Source organism: Amblyomma mixtum, chromosome 1 (assembly GCF_055824585.1).
Source record: "Amblyomma mixtum isolate Tamu chromosome 1, ASM5582458v1, whole genome shotgun sequence".
In the NCBI taxonomy this organism is placed as follows: domain Eukaryota; kingdom Metazoa; phylum Arthropoda; class Arachnida; order Ixodida; family Ixodidae; genus Amblyomma; species Amblyomma mixtum.
In genome coordinates, this window is record NC_143012.1 from 82,014,874 (window position 1) to 82,042,551 (window position 27,678).

The 27,678-nt window shown below is 46.6% G+C and overlaps 2 protein-coding genes and 1 long non-coding RNA gene across 4 annotated transcripts; 2 read left to right on the forward strand and 1 right to left on the reverse strand.

Moving 5' to 3' along the window:
* Positions 1–446: 446 nt before the first annotated feature.
* LOC149366966 (uncharacterized) lies at positions 447–10,516 on the reverse strand. Of its 2 annotated transcripts, none has more exons than XM_089553390.1 (4): positions 10,150–10,516; positions 7,237–7,354; positions 3,873–4,086; positions 447–569 (listed from the first exon to the last, which is right to left on the reverse strand). In XM_089553390.1, the coding sequence occupies exons 1-3, from the start codon at positions 10,355–10,357 to the stop codon at positions 3,882–3,884; spliced, it is 531 nt and encodes a 176-aa protein (XP_089409516.1). In that variant the 5' UTR covers positions 10,358–10,516; the 3' UTR covers positions 447–569; positions 3,873–3,881. The 2 variants fall into 2 exon arrangements, with proteins under 2 accessions (XP_089409516.1, XP_089409509.1); XM_089553383.1 differs by having other exon boundaries at positions 447–580; positions 10,150–10,515.
* A 1,498-nt stretch (positions 10,517–12,014) lies between these two features.
* On the forward strand, positions 12,015–17,653 carry LOC149366967 (uncharacterized). Its single transcript, XR_016284391.1, has 5 exons — positions 12,015–12,105; positions 12,171–12,218; positions 13,223–13,381; positions 13,968–14,262; positions 14,973–17,653. It is a non-coding gene; the product is annotated as an uncharacterized LOC149366967 (long non-coding RNA).
* Positions 17,654–21,068: 3,415 nt separating this feature from the next.
* Positions 21,069–23,547, forward strand: Noc2 (Nucleolar complex protein 2). Its single transcript, XM_089553409.1, has one exon. The coding sequence runs from the start codon at positions 21,132–21,134 to the stop codon at positions 23,508–23,510; it is 2,379 nt and encodes a 792-aa protein (XP_089409535.1). The 5' UTR covers positions 21,069–21,131; the 3' UTR covers positions 23,511–23,547.
* Positions 23,548–27,678: the final 4,131 nt, after the last annotated feature.

The window sequence follows — 27,678 nt, forward strand, 5'->3', positions numbered from 1 at the left end:
TTGATGGCATGACGACGCAAGCGCAGCTCAACGCAATATATGGGGAGCGATACAATAGCAAAGACAGGAGTCGGAGGCAAGTGGACGTAAAAGCGACAAATCGGCGCCCTCGCATGTGGCCCGGATGAGTAGCGGCAAACAGAACAGCCAACGATTCGGTAGTTCCGTGACGCACGGTATGGAGGTCCCGGAAATTTATACTCGCAGCCGTTCTCACGGGAAAGCGACCGCCGGTGCGAGCCAGCCAGGTAAACGGCGCACAATGACTTTTTCTTACCAGAAGCAATTTACAAACGAATGCGCTCACCATTCACTCACCTTTCATACCCTGCGCCTAACGGTATTTTTGAGAGTACTAGTTGGTCGTATCTTATTGGGCTCTCACTGTACCGTCTCGGGCCACCTCACGACACGTCGCAACCAACCAAAGCAGTAAGCACAGCCAGTGAAGAAGGGAAACATTTTATTAACTGACTGCAGTGACTTGTGCATCACCCGGGCCCTCAGCGTTTCAGCAGCTAGTCAGTCCTCTGCTGCTGGCCGGAGCGCTCCAGGCCTTGAAGCTGCTCCTGCATGAGATCTATTGCAGACACACAAAAAAAATTTGCAGTTGGTTTAGCAAGCCTAAACGTGGAATATCATGAAGTAACACCTGACATGTTAGAACATGCCAAGACATGCCATTGTCAAGGTCAAAGGTCAAGTCACAGTATGTCATAACATGGTAGACCGTGATATGACATGGTATGACTCAGCTGCAACTCTGTGCATCAGTGGCTTCAGGGGCATATTTACGTATGACCGAAATCCGTAAAGTGATACTGCAGTGATAAGGCACTAAAAAGCTGAGGGCTTTAGCCCCATAGCATGGGTGTGGTACAGTGCAAGGACATCGCATTAATGAATCGCAAGTTAGCTAAAGAGTACCAGTGGGCTAGTCTGCAGTTCTTACACAAACTGTGGCACAATCAAGACAACACTGAAGAAAAGTGGTTGAGACCAAATGCTAACCTCTCTGAACGACTTGAAGAGCAGATCACTTTTAGCCAAGGTGCCTAAAACCCCCCAAATTTTCTCTCCATAAGCGATGGTTGATTTAAAGGGGGCGTGGCCCCTCTGCTTCCTAATCAAGGAATTAATTTTTCAACTAAGACAGAAATGCACTACTAAAACAGAACCATCCCGTTCCCTCTTTCCAAGGATCTCCTGCAAATCCGTACCTGCCCAGAAACGACAAGAGGAAAAAACAGGACGGCAATGCCAAGGATACGGATGTAGTGAGAGGACAGGACAAGCGCTAACCTCTCATTACATCAGTGTGTCGTTGGGTTCCTGCCTTTGTTTTCTCATCATGCGAGAACTAACAAGCACAGCAACATGAGGTGACAGCAAGGGCTGTACTGCACTCCATCCCATGAAAGCACCCACTCCAATGCCCATATAAGCTAGGTCCAATATGGGCCTGAATCACCATGCCTCTTACGGAATCACTCGAGCAAGTACGATGCCCAGTTCTGAACCACACCGAACAATATCAGCAGTTCCCCCTTCCGGGCTATCATGCAGCAGCTTTTGATTACAACATACTTTGAGACAAGCACAGTATACCCCAAGGAAAGTCCCTTATATAGTCGTTGCTCTAAAAAACTTGGGTGCCTTCTTAACCACATTCTTAAAGAAGAAAATGCCACAGCATTTAGGCTACCTGCTGTGGTATCTACAATAAGTGTGCAACGGCTTAGCAATCTTCCCGCCAAAACTACGGTTGGAGTTCCACTGCCCTTACACGGTAAGCACCAGTTTTTACATTTCAAAATGTTGAAGTACCTTCCATTGGATTATCATATGAGATAATACTAATCTGACTCACTAATCCACCTTCAATCTATTTTCTGGAGTGGGCCTAGTACTTCCAAAATTTCGGGGGTCCTTCAGAATTTTAGAGGGTGGGCCGATTTCCAGACCTTGGGGGTCCTCAAATTTTGAAATCTGGTGGTGCTCTATGAACGGTCCACTTGTGGTCACTTGATGCTAATGTCGCGACCCTCTCAATCGCATTCATAGATCGCGGGGTGTACTTGTACCTCTCCTGGCGCGATTGAGTGATGTGCCACTGCCCTGGTAGGGGACAGTTTCCAACAGAGCCACCGGCTGGGATTGCGCAGGCCGGGCTGTTCTCCCAGCTCCCGTAAGGCTCGTAAGCAGCGCCACAGGTGGTAAATGCGTTGGATTTGGCAGCGGTGGGCAATTTGCTCACAGTCTGGTAGGCAGGTTGCCACTTTCTATGGTCACAAGGTGGCACGACCTCTCTCGACCAAGCTAGGAATTTCATGACAGTGCGCAACAGTGACAGTGCGCAACAGTGAGGTGTGCAACAGTTCCTCTGCAAAGTCCGAAATATCGCGCAAGTCCGAATTATTGGAGTCCCAAAAATCAGTCGGCTACTGTATTCAAATCGCCTGTCCAATTTTTTTTTTTTTGCCAGTTGGCTCATCATAAACACATGCATTGGCAGTCGTCAAACTAGTGATTCGGTTTCGGTTTATGGGGTTTAACGTCCCAAAGCGACTTAGGCTATGAGAGACGCCGTAGTGAAGGGCTCCGGAAATTTCGACCACCTGGGGTTCTTTAATGTGCACTGACATCGCACAGTACACGGGCCTCTAAAATTTCTCCTCCAAAGAAATTCCAGCCGCCGCAGCCGGGATCGAACCCGCGTCTTTCGGGTCAGCAGCCGAGCACCATAACCACTGAGCCACCGCGGCGGCGTCAAACTAGTGAATAACACCAAGGAGTGGTCAGAAATTTGCAGTGCCCATACTGTGCCCCATGTTGCTATTGCAACGTACAAACCACATTGCTATTGCAACGTACAAACTGGGTTTGCATTTGCAGACCTCCCCGCAATGCGTTGAAATCTTGGTGCAGCACTGCAATCATACCACTGATAACCAGGTCAAATTTAACATAAAACAGAACTAAATTTACCACTGCTGTTACAACACAGTCTCAGTAATTTCAAGGCAACAAGAACAACTTATTAAACAGTGCACGACGCAAAAAAAAGCAAGAATCACTTCCCTGCGCTTATATCCTAGGTTCAACATCGGTACCGAATTTTCTTCCGTGAGCCTGCCATCCACGAAATAGGCTGAATATAGCCGTGAGTTCGTAATCAGTACGAAGACTTTCCTATTTATACGAAAGCCCTCTACTGGCAATTTAATTCCATGTCAGCAGGAAGGGGTGCTGCAGAAACATGTCCAACCTCACCGAGACTGTCATTGCATGCTTCCCGCACACGCTCTTGGCCAACCGCTTCCGATTTCTTTGATTACTTGGGCAGTCCACGATCAAGCAGTGCTGTCCCAACGACCTTCCCACCAAGAACAACATTGATAATGGAATGCAAACCTTTTAAACGGCAAAATATGGACGAAAAAGCCTGCTCCGCAGTGCACAAAGCACGCATCTGCACAGCCCACACCCATTACTGGCAACAATGGACCAGCAGAAACGGAAACAACCGTTGACGCGCAATGCATGGGATGCGAGAGTATTTTCCTCCTCCGCAGCTTGCCTTTAGTAAAATGGCCTATCAGCCGACCTGCGTATTTTAGAACCAGGCTTTTTGTAGAAACCGTCGGCTTAAATTCAAGTAAATACAGTACATACGGGGCCGGATACTATGCGTGTTCTTTTCGTCCCATGTCTTCCCGTAAGAGCTAGAAATTATTCATTCAAATGCACACCTTCTCGCTACCAGAATTCACCAAATATTTGGACAGCCACTGACTTTGAGCCTGAGCCACCCCCTGCAGTGCAATGCCAAGAGCATTCAAGCCGCCAGGGGGCGTCGCTATACCACGTACCAGATTGCATCATTCCTCGGCCGACCACAGACGCGCCGGCACTATGTACGGGTCCAGCTCCGTGTTGGACCGCATGGTGAGCTCGTCCTCGTTTGGGGGCGCTGGCATGCTGTTCACGTCGCGGAAGTACGGGTAGTGGAAGGTGAGGGAATCATACCAATTCTTCCGTATCTTTCGCTCCGACATCCGTGCAGGCAGCTCCTTTTGCCATTTCCTGCACAAGGTGGCAGCATGTTCCACCGCACACGCTCCACCAACAGTGCCAACAAAACCGGGCACTAGTCCAGCACACATACTGTTCCACACACAAAAAAAAAAGACACCGGACACAGAGTTCTCGAACTGGATTCCATGGGACACTTGAGCTCAGTGGAGTGCTTTCTAGGGTTCCCCAAGCATCTAAATCCACGTGTCCCTAAGCCTCACCTTTGTAATAAGGGAGCAAATTATTAAGGCGAAAGCCTTTATATGCTCATGACTCACCAGCGTGTGCATCTGCAGCTCAGTAGACAAAAGAAATATGACTCCAAACATAAGTCGACCCTCGTTATCCCAATGGGCACTGGTTATCTCTTGGACGTCCCATGGACGTCCTAAACATCCAAGGGGTTCCCCAAGCATCTAAATCCATGTGTCCCTAAGCCTCACCTTTGTAACAAGGGAGCAAATTATTAAGGCGAAAGCCTTTATATGCTCATGACTCACCGGCGTGTGCACCTGCAGAAGTTGTCCCACCCTAGTATGACATCAGCAACATGGCATGGTACGTCATAAAACGAAACTGTCACACCTTAGCTGCTTGAAGAGAGAGCATTTTGCACTTAACCAGACCAGTGCTCAAAGAGTTCCAGAAATCATGGCCTTAGCACAGCCCCAGAGAGCACCCAAAACATTCACAATCACAAGTAATGCAATGCTGAGCAAAAAAACTGCGCACTTTTGCTGCAAAACCCAGTTACAGTCGGGATAACAAGGTTCACATCAAGAAGTAGGACCGCTGAGCACAGCGGATGCTGTCAATGGAGAGGCTTCAAATCAGTGCTCAACTTCCTATGATCCTTCAACACGTGGCAGAGCTTCAACACGCAACTCTTATCGTAACTAAGCACATACACTGACCTGCACACAGTGTCCAACACATAATGCATACATTCACACACATACGAGGGGGTACCCAAAAGAAACCGGACTAAACTTTTTGGTCGGCAAAGCTTCTGTGGTACCGCGTTTTGCCACTAGGAGCGCATAGAACGAACATTCCAGAGTCAGTAAGCCGAGTGCCGTCGTTGAAGGAGGTCAGACTAGTTTAGGCAGAGTTTTAGAGTGACGACTGTTTTGTGTGAATGTCGTTTTTGCAATGGCTGATTTTCGTGAACAGCGTGCGCCGGTGAAATTCTGATTTTTGCTCGGAAAAAGTTGAATGGAAAGTCTTGAAATATTAAGAAAGACGTACAAGGACGATGCTATGGGGACAACTCAAATGTTCCTGAATCGAATCCTGAATCAAAGCAACAATCATGCCAATGGAAAACTTCAAATTCACCTCGCCTCAAGAAAGCTCGTCAGGTGAAACCAAACCTCAAAACAATGCTGATTTGTTTTTTCGACGTGAGAGGAGTCGTCCATTGAGAATTTGTTCCGCAGGGTCAGACAGTTATCCAGGCTTTGTACTTGGATGTTTTGAAAAGATTGGGTAACAGTGTGCGGTGGAAGCGGCCAGATTTGTGGTGGTCAGGTGACTGGTTTTTCCATCATGGCAATGCCCCTGCTCACACAGCCCTGTCTGTACGACAATTTTGGACCAAAAATGGCATGACCCCTATTCCTCAACCCTCATACTCTCCCGACCTTGCCCCGTGCTACTCTCTTTGTTTCCTAGAATGAAAAAAAAAGGTGAATGGAAAGCGTTCCGCTGATGTTGGTGAGGTGAAGAAAAAAACGACGGAGGCACTGTCAAGCATCACAAAAGATGAATTCAAACAATGTTTTGAAAAATGGAATGAAAGATTCGACCAGCGTATCATTGCAAGTGGGGAATACTTTGAAGGAGATTGAAGGTCTGTGCTTAAAATGTGAACAAATAAGTTCAAACAAAAATAAGTCCGGTTTCTTTTGGGTACCCCCTCGTACGAGCTAATGCACATGACACATGCAGCTTTAATGTGTGCCTGAGAGAATGGAAGCACCCCGCATGTGTACACTTCCCACACGTGCTTCACAGACTGATGCCCAGGCCAGTTCCGCATAAATACTGGAAGTAAAGCACTAGTAAGGCCACACTTTCCATACCAGCCTCACGCCATGCAGCTGATGCAGACACAAAATGGTGATGTGGTTCTCACGATAAGTTGGGTGCTACCTCCTTCTTTCCACGAGCCGCGTCAGACTGGAACGGCCTCTCCCACTCCGCTGCTGCTATCACCTGCCCGTCACTCTTCAACGCCAACATTGAACTTCATATGTCATCATGAAAAAATGTACCAATTTTTGATTAACCCACCCCTTATGTAATACCCCGAAAGGGGCCTTTAAGGTAAATAAATGAAATGAAATGAAAATGCGCTCAACACGAGGCTTGCATTTCTGAGCCACCAGTGGCAACGGTCAGACTGGCCCCCGAATAGTGTAATGGGAAGCTTCTGTCACACAGGTGAGTGTTCCAGCAACTATTCTTTGCAACAATACCTGTCAGTCTGATAATCCACAACCTAGGTCAGGAACGCACAATCCAAGCGGTAGCTCTCCAGCACTCCCAGAAGTGTCGAGCCTCGAAGCCCAAATACAAACCAGGAGGGCTGTATATGTTTGATAAAGGCTGTGCCAGCCGACAGCACGCTTAATGCAAACGCTCAAGTGTCCGTTCTGCACTGACATTAGAGCCGCTGAGTGGTGGGCACCGAGTCCGAGAACATGCACTGTGTGCTTGCAGCAGCCTTTGCCCTGCCTCAACCTTATCTCGGACCCAGCGGCCGACGCCCAGTGGTGCTAATAGGCACCTTTAGCGTACTGTACACCATGTTACCGTTAGCATTACCGGAGTACCGGAAGCCCGTCCCACCACCAATCCGCATGCAAAGATCACCTCGAGGGCGCCAGACACCCGGCGGCCACCACACTCCTGCCACATCAGGACCAATCAGCGCATGCTCACCTGCAGTGGGCGGGATCCCAGTACACCGGTAACGCTAACGGTAACATGGTATGCTAAAGATGTCTAATGTCAGTAAAAGACACATGCTCGAGCGTTCATGTTAAGCGTGTTATCAGCGGTAACAGCTTCATGTGGTATGCCAACGGCACCTCACCCGAGACGAGGTGACAGCATGCGCCATACTCCTCTACGGAGCCAAGTGAAAAGCCTTACCTGTTCTTTTCAAGGGCTTCTGTGAGCTCCTCAATAGCAACTAAGATCGATTCCTGATAAGCACGGTTGGTATCCAGGCACTGTTGCAAGACAGAAGGTGGTTCCGCACTGTCCGAGCCTGAGCAAAGAGTGAAAAAAGTATGCGCACTTGTTTTCCCAAGTTTAAAAAACAAGAACAAATTCAGGGTACAAACCAGCACCCGACAACTCAGTGTATGCGGCCACATTCAAGGCAGCCAAACCCCAACCTCCAGTGGCAAGATGCGCTCGCCTTCGGACGCGATGTGATGCGGTACGGACTATCACCGGCTCGCAGCATATACAGTTTGTGCATCTTTATCGAGAAGACTTGCAAAAATTTTCTTGCCACATCCGCTGCGTTGTTTGCACTGAAACTGCGCACACAGGTTGCGTGTTGCGGTAACTTTTAAGGCGAAAGCCTTTAATGCCTCATCGTTGTCGACAGAAGGTTTGGTTTAGTTTGGTTTATGGGGTTTAACGTCCCAAAGCGACTAAGGCTATGAGAGGCACCGTAGTGGAGGGCTCCGGAAATTTCGACCACCTGGGGTTCTTTAACGTGCACTGACATCGCACAGTACATGAGCCTCTAGAATTTCTCCTCCAAAGAAATTCTAGCCGCCGCGGCCGGGATCGAACCCGCGTCTTTTGGGTCAGCAGCCGAGCACCATAACCGCTGAGCCACCGCGGCGGCGTTGTCGACAGAAGATTGTCGATAGAAGGTTGTCAGCAGAAGGCTGTCAGAAGGCTGTCAACAGAAAGCTGTCAACAGAAAGCTGTCAACAGAAAGCTGTCAACAGAAAGCTATCAACAGAAGGTGGTCAGCAGAAGGTGGTCAGCAGAGGTGTCAGACCGAAAAGAAATCTTTGTGCACGATGGGATTCGAACCAATATCCTTCCGTTCCGCAGCCGAGCGTGCTAATGGCTACGCTACTTCCTGCCAACACATATGTAGTTCTCCTTGTCTAGGACGCTGGAGAGTGTTTGCAGAAATTCGTCAAATCAGACAGATGCCTCCAAAAGCCCTCCAATGTCTCCAGCATTTAAGATTCACAAATAATTGTGTACTTAACATCTTAACCACACACTGGCGACACAGGCAGCAACACCGCGCTGAAGGCTTTCGTCTCACCGCACTTTAGCGCAACAAAGTGCCCCCCCCCCCCTGAATTTTCTGTCTCGCAGAAAGTTTGGCAACGGTGCTTACCTGGTTCTACCGCGCATGATGCAAACCCGTAATCGTCTGCGCTGAGATCGGGGAACCGAAAGCCGCCAATGCCGGGTTTCAAGGGCAGCGGTGGCACCATCAAAGGAAAAGACCCGCACACCTAGAAATGCTCGCCTTGGCGCCTTTCGCATTGTGGCGCTTCACTCTGCAGATAAGAGATGGCACCAACACTTCCCCTCGGCAGCAACCTGGCTTTCGGTTCCCCGTTCTCGGCACAGTTTACATCTTGCACGGCTGAACCACGTAAGTAACGTTGTTGAACTTGCTACGAGACAAAAGTTACCAGAACACGCAAGCTCTGTGCACAGTTTCACCGCAAACGAGCCAACGGTTCAGGCAAGAAAATTTTTAAAAGTCTTCACGATAAAGATTCATAATACTGTAGTGTAGTTGTCATGGACGTCCGGAAGGGGAGGCTGCTGCCCCTTCCTGGAATTTCCGATATTTTTTATGCACTAGCACGAAACAACTACACAGCATGATTAGCCCGCTTAGGTGAAGGTAACTTTTCGCATTTTGCTTATTAAGTTTAATTTTTTGTTCAGTAATAAAATCCAATGTATGCTCTCCAAGCCGAGCACTAATTTGCTGTTTCCAATTTTTGTTTCATGTGCGTAGTTTAGACCAGAAATAGTGTCTTTTTGATGCTAACCTACCCATTCCCGGACATTGGGTGCCCATCCACCCTGCAAAAAGTTCTGCGGACGCCGATGCCAGTTGTTATACTTATTTCTCATTTAAAAAATCTCTGCCTCTCCCGTAACCGAGAGTATAGTAAGCATGAAATGTTTACGGGCATAGCACGAAGCATGACAAGACGCAGGCCTGACAAGAATGTATATGCAGCGCGTTTGAAAGTGTCTAAAGTGCGCAGAGGCAAAAGCGTTTTTCGCACCACTTTGCCTATGTGACACTGGTGATGACGAAGTAATGACCAATTACTAATTAGTGACTAATTACTGATTAATGACTAAATACTATTTAACACCTAATTAATGACGCTTAAGCTTTGCCTTTTGGAGTGGAACGCTACAGCATGTTGTAGCGCTGCTCCAGGCAGTCCACGGAACGCCACCACGCGTTCGGCGCGATGCCTTGCCCGTTGAACGCAAGGCTTTTTGAGGAAAGGAAATGGCGCTGTAATTCTCTGTCATCTCGGTGGACACCCGAACCGCACCGTACACGAAGGTAGGAACGCCACCACCCGTACGGCACGAAGCTACCGGCGCTTGTATGCCGGTCCTGTAGGAGGGCTTAGAGAGTCTCGTTAAATCTCGTGAAATCTCGTACGGTGCCCGGATGTTCTCGTTTCAGTGCCCGGATCTTGGCTTTCGGTCTCGGCGTGACGTCACTACACTGCCGACAACGGGAGCTAAAAGCATTTCATGCTTAAAATCGCGCATCACAACGCGTGCATCACAGTGGCATAATACGCGTCATGGATGCCTCCTGCCACCCAGTCTATCCACTGTGCTTAGAGACTTACGGAGCGTATGATGGAGTTATTTCATCTCCCACGAATGGTATCGTCGTGCTACATTCCAAGCACGTGTAGTCAAAAAAGGGCTGTCCGCAAGCTGCGCGTTCACTGGGGCTCGCGTCACACTTCCTACAACTTCTCATAGCTTACTTTTTTCTCTTGACGACAGTGCGTTGTAAGTACTTACCAAGAAGAGAATCATCGTCACCACCTTCAACGTCGTCGTCGGCGTCGTTGACGGCGTCGCTGTCCTCTGGCACAAAGCTTGTGCGACCGACATCCGCCGAGTAGGCATCGTAACCGGGCTCGTCGAAATCACCGGGATGGAACACTAGCGGACGCAAGTCAAGAAGCGTGGCGTTGCTTGGCGCCGGCTCACTGTAGTTCTCGTCCATGTCAGACTCGTCGTCCTTTGCTGGTGCGGGCGAACAGCGACAGGCTATCGAGTGTCTCGCACGTTCGCACGTGTTTGCAAACGCGCGTTTCGCTTCCAGCGCCCAGCGTCTGCCTACTCGAGAGATCGTCCCTTGAATCGTCTGCGACTGCGCGCGCCGCTGCCGTCATAACGCTTAGTCGCCGCCAGGCGCCGCTACTTAAGAGTCGATAAACTGTGAAACATTATGTTTTTAAAAGAAGCTTACAAGAATAACAAGGTAGCTGTGAACTGGCAAAAAATAAAAAGTGCAGAAATAGTTGCGTGTTTAAAATGGGATTAGACAAGGATGTTGCCGACCGTGGCAACGTAGTTGGTAACGTTGGACCGTGGTGCCAACCATTTACAAGCTGATTGGCTAGATTAGCTAGATGGCGGCGAAATTAAAAATCATGGAGAAAACCTTCATGTTAAAAATGCACTGATGGGTAGAAAAACATGGAGGAAGTAGAAAGTAACAAGATGCTTGGAGAACTTTAGGACGGGCTCGGAAGGGGTAGGCGCTTAGAAGATAGCCTGTTCGTGCTTACACAATGCACAGCAATACAAGGAGGAAAGCAGACCTTAGTATTTACATGTAACAGGCGAAGGCGGGCTAGTTGATAGTTGACAATGGAGTGCATATTGCAACCGCGCAAAGCGCAGGACAAAACGCGGAACTTCAACTAAGGTTTATTGCAAGGAAAACCACATTTTTATAAGATTCGTAATCACACCTGATAAAGAGCGGGCCCGTGTGGCACAAGTTAAGCATCTACCCAGACAACACCAAAGGTCCGTAGGACGTCCCAGAAATGTACGCACGTCCCACATCCCTAACAGGACGTCCCTGGGACATCCATATGAAGTCCGCACTGGGATTATCCCGGGAACAGTCGCGGCTCGAACGTTATACGGACATGACGTCCGTATAAAAGCCGCGTTGGGATCATCTTGAAAACAGTCGCAGATCGGTTGTTATAAGGAAGTGTTTATATTCAGAGGGTGAATCGTGCAGATGGCCATACAATTCTCATGAGCGCTCGAGACTCGCACGCTCCACTGTCCTTTTCCGACGTCTTTGGCTAGCGGGCTTGATACAGCTGTTTAGAACAAGTAAACAATAATCCATGCGATGTATAAGCGCAAGATGTCACAAAGTAATACACAACCCAGTACTTATTTTTTGAAAGAGCCAAAAAACCGTTAAAAGCAGAGGGCCATTAGCTGAATACAGAAACCCTAAACTTTAAAACTTCGAAATTAGGGAAGGGCGACCTAATTACTTTAACTGAACCTGGCTCAAATAGTCTAATTCCCGTTTTGTTATAGCTATCGAGGGTGTGCTTACACAATCTTCTCCTCCAAGATCACAACATAACCACCTTGACGCCAATTGTATTCCCGCCTTCCGACCATAACAGCCACTGACGATGACAGTGACACCACAGCAAAAACAACTGGCCACTTGTTCGTGCTCTTAGAGCAGTGATCATGACACTTAATAACACATATCTTTTTTTGCAGTTATTTTTTTGTTCATTTAGGATCACAGTTTTATTTTTGTCTTAGGTGCATGTTGCTTAAAAACATTAAAAAGGCTCTTTGCTCATTAGCTCAATGGCACCACCATCGTCATCGCACTACTGAAACAATGCAAGTTATTTTGCTTAGCTTGGTGGTTTGAGGCGTGTATTAGCCAGTTTTCCGTTTTTTGGGCCAAAATTTCAGGTAATTATTGACGTTCTTACTGCATGTTGGTTGCGTAACGAGTGTAATTTTTTTTACGTATTCAGCAAGGTTCCAGCAGCGGGAAACACGGATGGCACATGCGGCAAGTGAAAGTAAGTGGCAGTCGGTAGTCCTCGCCTGGTGTGTGAGCCATGTAGCGTTATTTCTAGCTTTTGAACTAATTTTAGCGGCGGTATTAAAGTTCAGTGACTGACGCTGGCTCAACATGAGCAGAAGCTTCCTGGGGGCCAGTATATTAATCTGGTGACAGCACAATGGCTACGGTGCCGAGGAGTACTGCTTACAGGCGTGCACGCCTGCACGAGAGGCACGTCGTGATATTGAGCTAATAGCGTCGGCTGCTCATAGAGAAACATACTTGGCTGCTCGCAAAAGCAACTAGATCTTAGCTCGTCGCATGTTCCGTGCCTTCAACATTCGACTGAATATGCGCCTAAAGTTCCTGTTTTACTTTTGATTTGGTTTATTGGTTTGTTCGGGTTGAACGTCCCAAAGCAACTCAGGCTCTGAGGGACGCCGTAGTGAAGGGCTTCGAAAATTTCTACCACCTGGGGTTCTTTAACGTGCACTGACATCGCACAGTACACGGGCCTCTAGAATTTCACCTCCAACGAAATTCGGCCACCGCGGCGTGGATCGAACCCGCGTCTTTCGGGACAGCAGCCGAGCGCAGTAACCACTGAGCCGGGGCGGGGCTGTTTTAATTTTTTATTCTGTTTATAACTGTTGCATGTGCACAGATTTTCTTTTATTGGTTTGTAACCTAGATATATATAGTATTGAAGAGAACTATTGCAATTTCATTTGAACGATATGTATTGTTTGGGCGTTTTGCATCTAAAAAATGAGGTCATGCATGTTTTTACATATGATTTGTTCGCGAGGGCCAAATCTGCCCCTGTGTCATATGGAGGGCTTGTAATGGAGGGCATATGCATGTTTAATTGTACCACCTAGGGATACTTCACAACAGCATGCCAGCTGCCTTCAGTATGGTAAAAACTGACTATAGCAATAGAGTTCCCCACTGTTAACTTGAGAAATCCTGATTTTATTTTCTTGGTCTGATTTCGAACCTAATTCTGTTTTGATCTAGAGAAATCACATGACTGTGCGAGATGGAGACACTGCAAGAGAAAAGACATCTCACATTGTGCGAAGTATTCTAACATCTGAACTGGCTTCTAGCTACAGCTGGTATGGTGCCAAGGGAAGAACAGGCTCTGTGAGCTGAATATATGCAAAATCATGTGCAGTAAGTATTATTTAGAGGAAGCTATTTCAAATCTTAAAGGAGCACAGATATAAAATTTTAAACTCAATAAGTGATCCTATCTGTGTCCTGGGCACAAAGGGTTTTACTATTCCAAATTCTCTGATTTCACTGATTCCACATGCCAAAAATCATTGACAGAGGAGCTGTTAGCCAATGCTGACATCTATCATCTATATATGGACTGGTTGGCAGAGTCACTAGCAAAACATGGGGTAAGTCCTAACCATGCCATCACATGATACCATAATGGACTCCAGCACTGGCATTGACGTGACAGAGACCAAAAGTACTTATATAAAACAGTTTAACTGTTCGCTCTGTGGACTAGATATTTAAGCTCATTTCCATGATCAATAGGCTTTTACGTCTCATTAAAAGCAGAAAAATGAAGACCCCAAAACACTGTGTCTGTATCCCTTTAAGACTTCAAATATAAATCAGATCACAGAATCAATATCTACATTAAGTGTTTATAATTGAATTTGTAGGTCTTGGTAGGATTGCGTCAAGACCAGTGATATTTGCTTTGAAAAAAAAATGCCAAATTTTCATTGTTTATTTTCAGATCTGCACATTCACGCACTTCACAACTAGCCACATGGATTTTTGTTGTCATCTGGTTCATTGGCTCATGGCTGCAGTGCCATGAATGTTACCACATGTTAGAACAAGCTAGAATTACAGCTTTCATAGTGTGCATTTGGGACTGTTTTCATACTGCCTGCACAGAAGGCCAGCAATGGAATTGGTAATAAGATGTGTAGAAATATGCCATCCTTTGTTACTCAAGCCCATGCCCCTTGCCTGCTGATTCAACATTAAGGAAATGCAGTAAAGTTTGGCTCCAAAAATTTTTAGAGGTGAGATATATTTTTCTATAAAAAATACATAACATATACCCTCTCATTTGTATATAGGTTGCCTAACCGACCAGCAGACCTTAACTCAGGCACAGCAAACTACGCTGAAAGAAATCAAAAAGGCAGCCATGTCATGGTTTCAGCATGCAACTGAACGGGTAATGCGCAAGAAAACTGGCGAACAAAGCTGTGCTCCTGAGCAAAACTAAACGATGAGTGTGTTGCTAGTGTGCTACATTTTTTTGTTGTTATTAACATCTTGGGTTGAGGATTTTTCATTCCAAACTGTTGATATTTTTCCTGTGACACTGTGCTGAGAGATGATTGATTTTGAGAGAGCACAGAATTTAGTAGATTATTTCAATAGATACTGTGAAAACTTCTGCATATCAGACTGTGTAGTTAGGTAGAATCATGAAATATATCTTTAAGTTAACTTGGGTATTCTTAGCCTGCTAAGTCCTCACGCACCTCTCTTTACTTGGCTGTCTGTTTGTGGTGGTTTTACTCCTGGAAGTATGTACATTTACTTGTGCAAGGATTAATTCCTTGCCGCAAGTACCATTTGGTGCCAACACCATGTGAAGGTGCTGCAATTTGTGTATTGTGCTGCAAGTTTCTTTTTTTTTCAAATGCAGTCAGTGATTGAAAAAAAAGGTGAACTGAAAGAAGTGTCTATATTTATTGGTTTTTTTTTGTCTTCCTTCCAGCAAGACAGCCTCTTTCAGCATTGGCCCAGGTGGCAGGATTTCTGCTTTACATGTATACGTGACTCTTCTTTTCGATGACACTATAGCAGAACCGAAAAGAAGACTGCCTAGAATGAGAAGCCAAGCAATATCTTGAAAACGTGTCACTTTATTGATACCTAGCAGTTGTAGTATACTTAAGTGTCTAGAAATGCGATGCTTTGTGCTTGAACAATTTCTTTTTCTCTGACCAAGCTGGGCATTTTGTTCCCCATCTGAAATTTGCTTGTATTGAGTTATACTTGCTGTTTTGGTCTCTAGTCCCACTATGCTTGTGTAAATTTGTTCCCGACTGCTACTACTAGAGTTATTTTTCACCCCCGTAGTGCATTTGTATTGCTGTTCCAGGAAAAAAAAGAGGATATGTGGATTTTAATGACTTTTATTGTCTATGTAAGAGACGACCATAGTTTCTGTGGCTTGTAGCAGTCTTATAACTTGTTAATGTTAATATCATACTATATGCAGCGTGTTTTAGATTTTTTTCTTCTGGCTGTGCTAGTTGCCTTAAAGCCCATCTACTCCTTATGCACACTTATACTTGCTTTTTATTTCTAGTCCTGTGCTTGCTGAAATGTGATTCTGAATGGTTGTGCTTGTGTCAATATTTCAACCTCTGATCTGTGTGCATGTATTGCTGTTATAGCAAAAAAAAGGCTCATTTGTGATTTAATAATCTTTATTGTTTCGAGTGAGACAAGCATAGTTCCTGTACCTTGTAGCAGTCAGACAACCTGTCTTATTTTAGTCATTCCACATGCAGCTTGACTGAAATGTTTATCTTCTGACCATGCTAATTGCCGTGAAGGCCACCTACTAGTTATGCACAGCTATATGCCTGTTTTTATCTCTAGTTGCATGCTTGCTGAAATTTGATCCTGACAGATAGTGCTTATGTTATTATTTTTATCTCTAATCTGTGTAGTTGGGTTGTATTGCTGTTGTAGCAAGAAAGGGTCATTTGTGTTTTAAGAACATTGATTATTCGAAATAAGACAATAGTTCCTATGCCTTATTGCTGTCACATAATTTGCCTCATTTTAGCTATGCTATGTGCAGTGTGATCGAGATTTTTTCACCTCTGCTGCGTATGCTTGTATTGTTGTTTCAGTAAAAAAAAGTTGCATTAGTGTTTTTAATTTCGTTTTTTGGCGCTTTACATCCCAAAGCGACCCACGCTATAAGGGATGCCATAGTGGAGGGCTCCAGATAATTTCGACTACCTGGGGTTCCCTAGCGTGCACTGACATCGCACAGTACACTGGCCTCTTAACTTTTCGCCTCCTTCGAAATGGGACTGCCAAGGCTGGGATCGAACCCGCGTCTGTTGGGTCAGCAGCCGAGCACCATATGATCAATGAGGCACTGAGTGGCATATTCGTGTTTTGTTGTGTTCATTATTTATAAGACAGTCATGTGATATTTATGCCTTACAGTATGCCACTACTATTTGTTTTAATGTCATGGCCTTTGCAGTGCAATTAATATTTTTTGTTCTGACCAAGATAATCATCCCGAAGCCTGTTTAGACCTTACATGACTTATATGTATATACCTGCTGTTTTAGCCGTATAGTTATTTTGCATCTCTCTATTTTGCAACTCTGCATCTGGGGTTGGCTTGGCTACTTATATATTGTATTAGAATCCTACTGCTTCAAGTTTGAAAACGTGATAATTTTGGCTCATACTAACCAGACAAGCTAAACAAAATTAATGAAGCCTATTACACACATTGCGAAGGAACGTCTATGTGCACACCATCCATGACCTTGCTATCAATAACGAGAAATGCCTGAGAGGAGCTGTTAAAGCTGCGTTGGTGCTTCCTTTATGTGAGTTGTTTTTCATGTGCTGTTATTAAAAAATAAAATTCAGCTGTGAATCAGCATTCGGCCTGATCATCAGCATGCCCCATATATTTGAATAAAACTATTTTAGGCAAAGCTTTGTGTTTTAAATCACTGTGCAGCATAATCCAGGCCTGTGTTCTAACTTTGTGTCGTTTTTACTATAGCATCACTCTTGGCCATATGCTATTGGTCGAAATGCCAGAAGCGGAAGCTGGTTCTGTTGCGGCTATGAGGCACTGCTTCTGCTTCTGGTATTTTGGTCAGTCATGCGTGACCAGTAGCAACACTTTTGAAAAGGACGCGAGGTTATATTGGGTCCTGGCGAAGGAAAAAATAAAAATAGTAACGTCCTACTGCATTCCTACGAAGGTCCTAAAAATGTACTCGTCAGACATCCGAAGGACTTCTTTCGGCGTTTCACTTCGGATGTTTTCAGGATTTTTTCGGGACATCCGCGGGATGTGCGTAAAGTCCTGCCGCGGACTTCCCAAGGACATCCTTAGGATGTAGGTGTGTTGTCTGGGTAGATAGTTGAATTCTTTCTTGGATAAGGATACTGATCGAAGTGGTGCTTATGCAACGGTCATTTTCTTTTCTTTTTTTATGCAGTAGGCTTCAAAAATTTCCCTGCTGAGCTGGGTCGTTAATTTTTTCGCGGAACCTGGGCAGAAAAAATCCTTCTGTCCCCCCAATCACCCCTTCCCCTACCCGAGAGGACTGGGAGGCGGCCCTAGCTGCTCAGCCAGGAACTATCGGCCCAACAGGCCCTGGTTCGGCGGACTTGTGTAGCGGTCTCAACCAACGGGATCCCGGAATGAGGGACTCCGCCTAGTATTGTAAGGAGTGAGACCCATTAGGGGCCTCTCCCCAAGCACCTCTCTGTAAATTACTAAATAAATGCTTTTCACCACCACCTGGGCGTGCAGTTACGTTTTTACTCGCGTAATTTGCGCACTTTTTTCCTAAAATTAAGACTTCGAAAGTGGTGCGCAAATTACGCGGAGATTTCGAAAGCACATCCTAAAAACTTTACAAAGTTCATAACACGAAATATATTACGCGGTATATTGCCGTGTATCGACCCCTCAACTCGCGGTCCTCGGAGACTCTTCGGTAGACAGCTCGGTAGACAAAAGAAATATGACTCCAAACATAAGTCGACCCTCGTTATCCCAATGGGCACTGGTTATCTCTTGGACGTCCCATGGACGTCCTAAACGTCCAAGGGATTTCCAGTGCCCATAGGAATGTACCACGTTGTGAAGATCCATGTTATGTAGTTCGCCGCTTGATGGCATGACGGCGCAATTGAGCCCCAGCTCAAGGCAATAAACGGGGAGCGAGCAAAGACACGAGTCAGAGGCAAATGGACGTAAAAGCATTAAATCGGTGCCCTCGCATGTACGTGGCCCGGATGAGAAGTGGCAAACAGAACTAACCGTTCGGTAGTTCCGTGACGCACGCTACTTTTTCTTACCTGAAGAAATTTACAAACGAATTCACTCGCCATTTGCACCAGTCACTCACCTTTAGCAGCCGCGCCGGTAATCCGAAGCGTGCCCTGTGCCCACCCACGTGCATGATTTTTTTAAATATAAATCCCGATAATAAATTACGCGAGTGCAAATTACGTGAGCAAGCCGCCCGGGCCACCTCACGAGGCAACGCAACCAACCAAAGCAGCAAGCCCAGCCAATGAAGACGCGAAACATTTTATTAACTGAATGCAGTGCCTTGCATGTCACCTGGGCCCTCAGCGTTGCAGCAGCTGGTCAGTCCTCTACTGCTGGCCGGAGCGCTCCAGGTCTTGAAGTTGCTGCTGCAAGAGATCTATATAGCGAAATAATGGAAATCGGCAAGTGGCCAATTTTCATTATTTCGCCGAAAGACAGCGCGATATCTGCCTCAAATAGAGTCACTCAGCGCTCGTCTACCGAGCCAGAGTACCCGGCTTCCGATCGCGGCCGCCGCGTTTCGATGGGCGAAACGCAAGAGGCGCCCGTGTGGTGTGCGATGTCAGCGCACGTTAAAGATCCCCAGGTGGTCGAAATCATTCCGGGGACCTCCACTACGGCACTAGCTAGCTCTAATTCTCTCTCCACTCCCACCTTCCTCCCTTCCCTTACCGGTGCAGCAGTTCAGGTTTCCACACGGATATGTGACACGCCCTCGAAGCTGTGCAGAACAGGGCCACAAGATTCATTCATTCCTCGTATTCATACGACGTTAGCATATCATCTCTAAAATTGCAATCAGGTCTATCTAATCTTTCTGCTCGCCGTCGCTTTGCCAGTCTCGTCTTATTCCACAAGTTTTTTTATTCGCCACTCAGACAAGAACCCTACATCTGCGCACCCCCGCCGCGCAGATCCCATCGCATCAGTCATCCTCTTCAAGTTTTGCGCCCACGTGCCCGTACTACTGTTTTCTCTAATTCATTTTTTTGCCGAGTAGCAGCTGACTGGAACGGCCTTCCCCACAATATCGCTGCCATCACCTGCCCTGGAACATTCATGACTGCATTGAACACCTGTACTTCTTAAAAACCCACCCCTTATGTAACACCCCGCAAGGGGTCTTTAAGGAAAATAAAGTGATGTGATGAGATACTGCGCCATTTAATTTCCTCAAAAACATATATTTGCCAATTTACCACTTAATTCTTGAGTTATTATAAACTTTGCGGGGAAGGGATGAAGTGGGAGGGGGGACTATGCGTACTGCGCTACGCACGGCGAATATATACTCCTCCTAGCTGCTTCCGCCAAGGATGACTTCACGATATTAATACGCGGGGCGTCGAAGGGGGTGGGGGAGTTAAAGTTTGGGACAGGCATCATTCGTCATCAAGGTGAAACAAAAAGAACAGACTGGGGCAACAACATGTTATATTTTCCCTGACCAGTCATAGCTAGTACAGAGACTGCGACGTTTAAGTTATCTGTGAGCAAACAAAACCCCTCCTCAGGGACAAAAAGAAGCGCCCGTCAAACGCTCTGGGCTAGTAACGTTGTTCTGGGCAAGTAACGTTGGCACCGTCGCGCCTTCACTAGGCCGCCGTCTCCTGCGGGTGGTTATGGTTAAACGAACCTAATAGTGCTCCAGAATAGAGAGCTTCCCCGAAATTCACATTAGATATCACCGATGAGGCCCACTGAGAAAGTTCAGCTCCAGCGACAATACGGTCTTGGTTGAGTGATTGTAAAGCATTTTATTCCTCGGAAAGAGCTTCGTGCTACAACTCCGCCGCCAGAACTTGCGTTCTGGGGTCAGAGCTATAGCCAGCCTGCGGTCTCCCACCGCTCGAGAGAAGGAGCGGTAACTATAGATCACTCGGAGGCGGCTCTATTTTGCAATCCCACAGGATATGATCGTAGTTGGCTCGTTGGCCGCATTGTTTACAGTTCGGGTTGTATAGATCAGGATAAATATGCGCGAGGATTGATGGGGTGTGTATCGAAATCGTCTTGTTCTTTTTTGTGCGGAGGGGGCAAAGTTTTCCTCCCTAGTTCAAAATGATTGGTTTGATCATGATATGTGATCATGTAGTCCTTTGTGCAATTCGTGATGCCAGACTCACCCACTGCACGGTCGACGAAACCTCGGGCTTTATTGTGGGCTGCCTGTTCGGAATAATTAGGTGAGAATTTGGTGGCGTTACGGATTCTAAGGGAGGTGTTTGCCCTTTTCCCATTCGTCCTTTTGAGAAATTATTGATAGCCGTTTTGGAGTCGCTGAGAATGATGCTCTCTTGGGTATGCGCTAGGGGGCCTCTTCTGCCGTTTCAGAGGATTTCGTTGTGATTGTTGCCGAGACGGTGTGGTCACCGTTCTTGTTCACAGCCGCAATCGCAAATGCATTCGTATGTTTGTATTCTGCCGCATCTACATAAATTGTTCCGGCGCAATGCCCATATTTATTATGTAAGGCTTTGGCTCGTGCTTTCTGCCTTCATGGTACCGTCTCGAATAAGGCTGAAATTCCAATTTAAACAGCGCGCTAAAAAAGCAACGTTTCACGCTAGTTTCGTACCTAAAAATTAAGCAGTTAACGTGCAGCTCTTCTCTAAACTAATAAGCGTAAGTTGTAAAACATTAAGTTTATATTTATTGTGAGTAATAAATGTATTTCTTTGGTAAAGTAGACAAATAATCCTTATCTCCAGGAGCCCGTACCGTACAAAGTCAACGCTGTTTCGAGCCGAAGTCGCACGGGCATTGAACGTCGTTCTACACGTGCTTTGGAGACGCTACTTAAGTAACTGAAGTATGGGTCCAGCAAAAAAGCACAAGATGCGAAAAAAGAAACTTAGCGAGGTCAGTGTCGAGGAATTTATGGCTGGAGGCTTTTCATCGGATTCCGAAGGCGACCAAGCGGCGGCTGCGGGGTTACCAAATGGCAAGTCTGCCAGCTCCGGCGGTCAACTGTCACCCAAGAGGCAGAAAAGGCAACTCAAACGAAAGAAACGACGCGCTTCGGGCTCCGAAGAGAACTCCGACGCCAATTCCGACGATGACGACGAGGAACGTGCGCCCAAGACGTCACCGAAGCAGAAGACATCTCAGTCACGTTCGGGACCTAAGAAAGCAAGCAAGAAAGGCGGAACTTCAAGTAAGGACGTTTCCCACGAGGCATCCGAAAACTCTGACAGTTATTCGGACGCCGGAGAAAACGTGAGCAGCGAGGACGAGTCCGACGTGGATATCGAAAAGCAGAAGGAGATTGTTCGTAAGCTCAAAGATACCGATCCCGACTTCTACAAGTACCTGGAAGAACACGACAAGGACCTCCTGGACTTCTACACCACCGAAGCTGATGAGGATGAAGACGGCGAAGGCGCCAGCGAAGGCGCCAGCGAAGACGACGAACAGCACGAAGCGCCTAAAAAGAAGCGACTCCTCAAGCTGGATGACATCGACCAGTTCGAGAAAGAACTGCAGGAAAATCCAGACCTTCGCAAGATTACCGAAGTAGTGAACTGTTTTAAGGCAGCCGTATTGCAGGCGGAGGGAGACGAGGTCGGCGCCGACTCCAAGAAGAAGCAAGGGAGTCCCTTCAAAGTTGAAGGGCAGGTCATATTCAACGCGGTCGTCAAACTCTGCCTCAGCGATCTGGTGCCAGCGTTGCACAAGGTTCTGCGTTTGCCAGAACCAGCAGTGGTGCAAGATGAATCGAAGTCGTTCGACCCTACCAAAAGTCACATGTGGAAGAAAGCTTCATTTGTTGTGAAAACGTACCTTATGAATGTCGTCAAGCTCATCACCGCGGTGACGGAGCCACAGCTCGTCTCGGTGCTCTTGCGACACATATTATTTCTAGTTCCCTACTACGTCGCCTTTCCCCAAGTCGCGAAGGCACTTCTGAAGCGTCTTGTGCAGCTCTGGTGCGAGGCGGAGGAGTCCGTTCGTGTTGTCGCTTTTGTGTGTCTCGTTCGCACACTCAGAGGGCTTCCACGAAACTACCACGACACCGTGCTGAAGCACATGTACATGTCTTACGTGCGCAACTGCAAGTTCACCTCACCTACAACATGGCCGCTCATCAACTTCATGAAGCGTTCTCTTGTCGAGGCTTACGCCCGGGACGAGGCCTTGGCCTATCAGCATGCTTTCCTCTACATCAGACAGCTTGCCATCCACCTCAGAAATGCAATTACTGTTCGCAAGAAAGATACGTGCAAGGCCGTGTACAACTGGCAGTATGTCCACTGCTGCTTACTGTGGTGCCACCTATTGGCGACGGTGTCACCTGGCAAGACGCTCCAGCCCCTCGTCTACCCATTGGTTCAGACCATTGTCGGCACAATCCAGTTGATTCCCGCGGCGAAGTACGTCCCGCTGAGGTTCCACTTGGTTCGTGGTCTCATGCAGGTGTCGTCCGGCACGGGCGTCTTCATCCCAGTCATGCCTCATCTTCTTGAAGCCTGCACAATCGTCAACTTCAACCAGAAGCATTCCGCAACATCGATGCGGCCCTTGGACATGAGCTGCGTGTTACGCGTTTCGCCAGCGCAGATGAAGGAGAGTGGCTTCCGCGACGCGGTTGTCGAGACGTTTTACGAGCTTGTTCTCGAGTACGTCTCGAGTGTGTCACATTCGGTGGCGTTTCCAGAGCTGGTCCTTCCTTCTCTGCTGTACTTGAAAGAGTTTTGCAAGAAATGTAAGGTTGCGAACTACACCAAGAAAGTGAGGCAGCTCATCGATAAGATGGAAGAGAACTACAGGTTCATCGAGGACCGGCGGAAGAATTGTAGTGTGGCGCTCGGCGATGCGCAAGGACTCGACTGCCTCGAGCAAAGGTGGAAGCAGGAAGGGACGCCGTGGACCAAGTTCTACGAGCAGTGGAGCAAGCTCCGGAGCCAGAGGCAGGAGACAGCTGCCCGTGGCAAGGTCTTGACCAAATTACCAGAATCGGACTCCGACGATGATGAACCACGAAGAAAGAAGAAGGCAGCAAAGAAAAAGGAAGAGACTGTAAAGAAAGCAGATGCCAAGAAACAGAAGAAGGCAAGGACTGGGACGAAAGATGACGATGTAGTGGCAGTTGGCCGGGATGATGACATTGTTCAGGACATGGCATTGTCATCAACGTCCGAGGAGGAAATGACTAGCGACGACGACGATGATGATTTTGATGAATCTGGTTAGTAAACTGTGTTCTTGTTAAAACAGCCTCAGAATTTGTTTTCTGGGTGGGGCAATTTGAGGGAATAGAGCGAACACACATACCGTCACCTACAAATTAAACACGATATTCCGAGCATGTTGCTTTCAGTGTACTCGGCGCTGGACGATGCCTGCAAGGGGTATTCATGTGATGCCGTGGGTGCCATTTTGTTATGCAGTGCATTGCTTCAGCAGTGCAGGACAGAGCAAGTGGCGATAATTCCATTAGCCTTGCAGCTTTTCGCCATGTTCTATGGACAACAAGATGACAGCCACTGTGAAGTTGAAGTCTGTGAATACTCCCAACAAGGGAGCATTTAACAAAACTTCTGTTTGGGCTAGATGGAGCATAGCTTATTTTGAAATGAATTCAAGTGCACAAGAACACGCACACAAGAGAGGAAACACACAGGACAGGCGCTGTCTTGTGTTTTTCCTCTCTTGTGTGCTTGAATTCATTTCAAAATAAGGGAGAGGGAAAGATAGTTTAAAAAAAAAACTGTCTGGGTACTTGCACTGCTGGCACATTTTTCAGCATCTTCAAAATGTATACAATTTCACCGTTGGGCTAAGTTTTCCAAAAGCCACTAGTTCCCGTTATTGCAACCAATTTGTTGACTATTCGGGTTTGTAAAAAGTCAATTGAGCACACAGCATTGTTCCAACACCACTGCGAACACCACTGTAGGGCCACTGCTGTCTTGCCTAGTAGAAATTGGAACCATGCACATCCCGAACAGTTAGGCTAGCAGCATGCTGTGAATTCGTCAGCAATGTGTTAGTTAATTCAATACCCATCGCAACCTACTTACTTTTTTTTTTTTCGTTCTGAGGTTGGCTATCCCTCTCACCTCAGCTGCATCAGTTTACTGGAAACTAACAAGGTGTAGCCAATGAAGCAAATTCACTGCTGCAAGCACACTTTAAGCACCCCTAACAGTGAGCCAATCGTATGGTATGAAGCTGTGTCCATCACTGCATTTCCATCTGCATGATTTAGAAGCATCTTATTAAATACTTACCCCTTTTTCTCTTGACCAAGCATGCTGGCCAGTGATTGACATTTATTTGAGCGATGCCTATACCGCAACAGATACACATGCTAGTTAAGCGAAAAATAAAAAGTTTTGAGTGTGCAAAACAAGCGTGCGCACATTTCCGAAAGGTTAGTCAGGGGCCCCTTATAGTGGGGACATAGCTTTCAGCAAAATTATTTTCATTTCTTGATATATTTACACGAAATTTTTTCTACTGCATTAGAAATAATTTTATGACTGCTCTCACAGAATGTCACTGTTATATCTCCAGAAAATTGTTTTCCAATATATATTTTTACTCTGAATCCTGTAAAAAGGCTGCAGAGTTGAGAAAAAAATTAAAGGGGCACTTTGTTGACCTAAAGTGCAGTGAGGCGAAAGCCTTTGCGTTTGGGAGGCATCCGTCTGATTCGACGCCTTTCTGCAAACACTCTCCAGCGTCCTAGACAAGGAGAACTACATACGCGTTGGCAGGGAGTAGTGTGGCCATTAGCACACTCGGCTGCGGAACAGAAGGATGGTGGTTCGAATCCCATCGTGCAAAAAGATTTTTTTTCTGGTCTGACTAGAAAAAGCATGACACCTCTGCTGACAACCTTCTGTCGACAATGATGAGGCATTAAAGGCTTTCGCCTTAATATGTGGCAAAAGGCTGGTTCAACATTCGTCGCATTCCTACCAGCGTGCCACTCGTCAAGACATTATTAGAATTTTTTTTTCGCAAAGCACAAATTTCGGTATTTAATTTTTGCGATGTAGTGTCTGTAGAAATATCAAGAGAGAAGGAAATTTCGTACAAAAAATTGAAAATTTGCAAATTTGAAAAACAAGGAATGTATGACCTGCAATATGAGCCTAGGAGTGCTATAAAACAAATGGAGTCAAAATAGATAAAACAGGCTGGAAGAAATCTGCTGTGCAAGGAGAGTACCTAGGCAGGAAATTAACGAACTAAATTGCCCATTGTTCGAGCGTCACCCTGCAATGCACAGCGGTCACAGTTCACGAAAATTTTTTTAGGGCATCTCTTGGTCAATTCCAGCAGTGAAACTTTCAGGCAGCATAAAAAAACAAGGCATACATGTGGATGCAATTATCAAAAAATAAATTTTTTTGTCATTTTTCGAAGTTGGCCTGTATGGATCAATTACTAAATTCTAATGACAAAGGCACTACTTTCAATGAAAGCTGAGCTTTTTTCAAGCTAGAAGAGGTCAAATATCTGTACAGGTTTTGCAGCCACATGCCATTTTTACAAGCAAATTGTGATGATGTGAATGCATTTTTGGCTGCCGATCTCTGTGGCAATGCCACACCACCAATACCAACACTGGCTTCGAACCAGTCGCCTCACAAACATTTTAATCAAAGAAGTCGCGACCTTGAATCCAGGAGTGGGAGACTGGGAGGCAGAGAGAACCTTTTGGTCAGACAGCCTCCGTCTTTTCTTTGTAGCCGTATGGCTGCGCTTGGGTGGATGTCAATGAGTGATTGCTCCCTTATTACAAATCTACTCCACCTTGGGGGATTCCCGTAAACATTTGACCAACACAGTTCCCACTTCGAGTTATTGATCAATTCACTCTCGCCCTACCATAAGCTTGTCGTCCCAGTCAGCTCAATTGGTAGTGCGACTGCTCCGGTGAAGCGGTGGTCCCGGGTTTGAACCCCGGACCAGGACGAATTTCTCTTTAATTGCGAAGTTTCTGAGAAAGCTGTACAGCTTTCCTTTGTAGCTGTATGGCTGCGCTCAGGTGGATGTCAATCAGCAATTACTCCCTTATTAGAGATCCTTTTTATTGGTACTTTCAAGCTAGGAGGGTGGTTCTCTCGAGTCGAGTCCAAGGATGGCTGTGGCATGCTAGGCCCTCTACCAGCCAAAGGATGTTCAAGGGGTCCGAGTTGGTCAATACCGCTTCCCACTGCTTGTGGCATCTTCTGCTGGCCTCTATATCAGAGTTATCTTCTTCGCATACCCAGACCATAAGATAAGAGATCGGAGACCTCAACACAGTCTGGGCACCTATTGCTATATTTTTCTGGCTAGACCGCATGGTGTCTAGCAAGACTAGGGTATGTCTCTGGGTATGCCTGCCTGCAGTCCCCTCCGGGGGAAACAATGTTCCTCATGTAAGTATGATTTTCTCAGCAATATATGCACCTTAAGCTGCCAAAATAGCTCCAACATAGCCAGAAAAAGCCAAGCAATGGATTTTTACCATGAACAAAAACTGGACAGAATTTGTCTTCAGTGTCACTTCCACTGTAACCAGAACCGTTAACCAGATACATTAGTAACCAGAACAATGTGCCCAACCACTTCAGTTAGAGACCAACTGACTGCCCTACATTGGCGCATTCCACAGCTTACACCAGTGTACAGTGCAGCTTGGCCAAGGTTTCTATATCGATCAATTTTCACTTCCTTCCCTTGTAATGACTTGGTGTGTGGGGTTTGGCATCCCAAACATGTACATGGCCTATGAGAGATGCCAGTAGTGCACCCATTATGCCTCTGAACATGCATCACAGACAGGGCATCAGAGCTCAAAATAAAGCCCGCTTGTACTTTTTTTGACGCAAAGACAGCCTGTAAGAAAACACTTCCATAAATTGACTTGAATTACAAATGAAGTATCCCAGCCGCGGCAGCCACAGTTCAATTGACGTGAAACGCGAAAGAGACCACAAGCAGGCAGAGTTGGTGAGGGAACAAACGCGGGCTAATGACATCCTAGTCGAAATCAAGAGGAAGAAATGGGCTTGGGCAGGGCATGTAATGCGAAGGCAGGATAACCGCTGGTCCTTAAGGGTAACGGAGTGGATTCCAAGAGAAGGCAAGCGTGGCAGGAGGCGGCAGAAATTTAGGTGGGCGGATGAGATTAAGAAGTTAGCGGGGATATGGTGGCTGCAACTGGAAAAGGACAGGGTTAATTGGAGAGACATGGGAGAGGCCTTTGCCCTGCAGCGGACGCAGTCAGGCTGATGATGATGATGATGATGAAACACGAAAGGCGCCCATGTGCTGTGCAATGTCGGTGCACATTAAAGAACCCCATTGCATGCAATGATGGCAAGTGAGTCACCAAAACAAAGACACTTGAGAGGCGGTG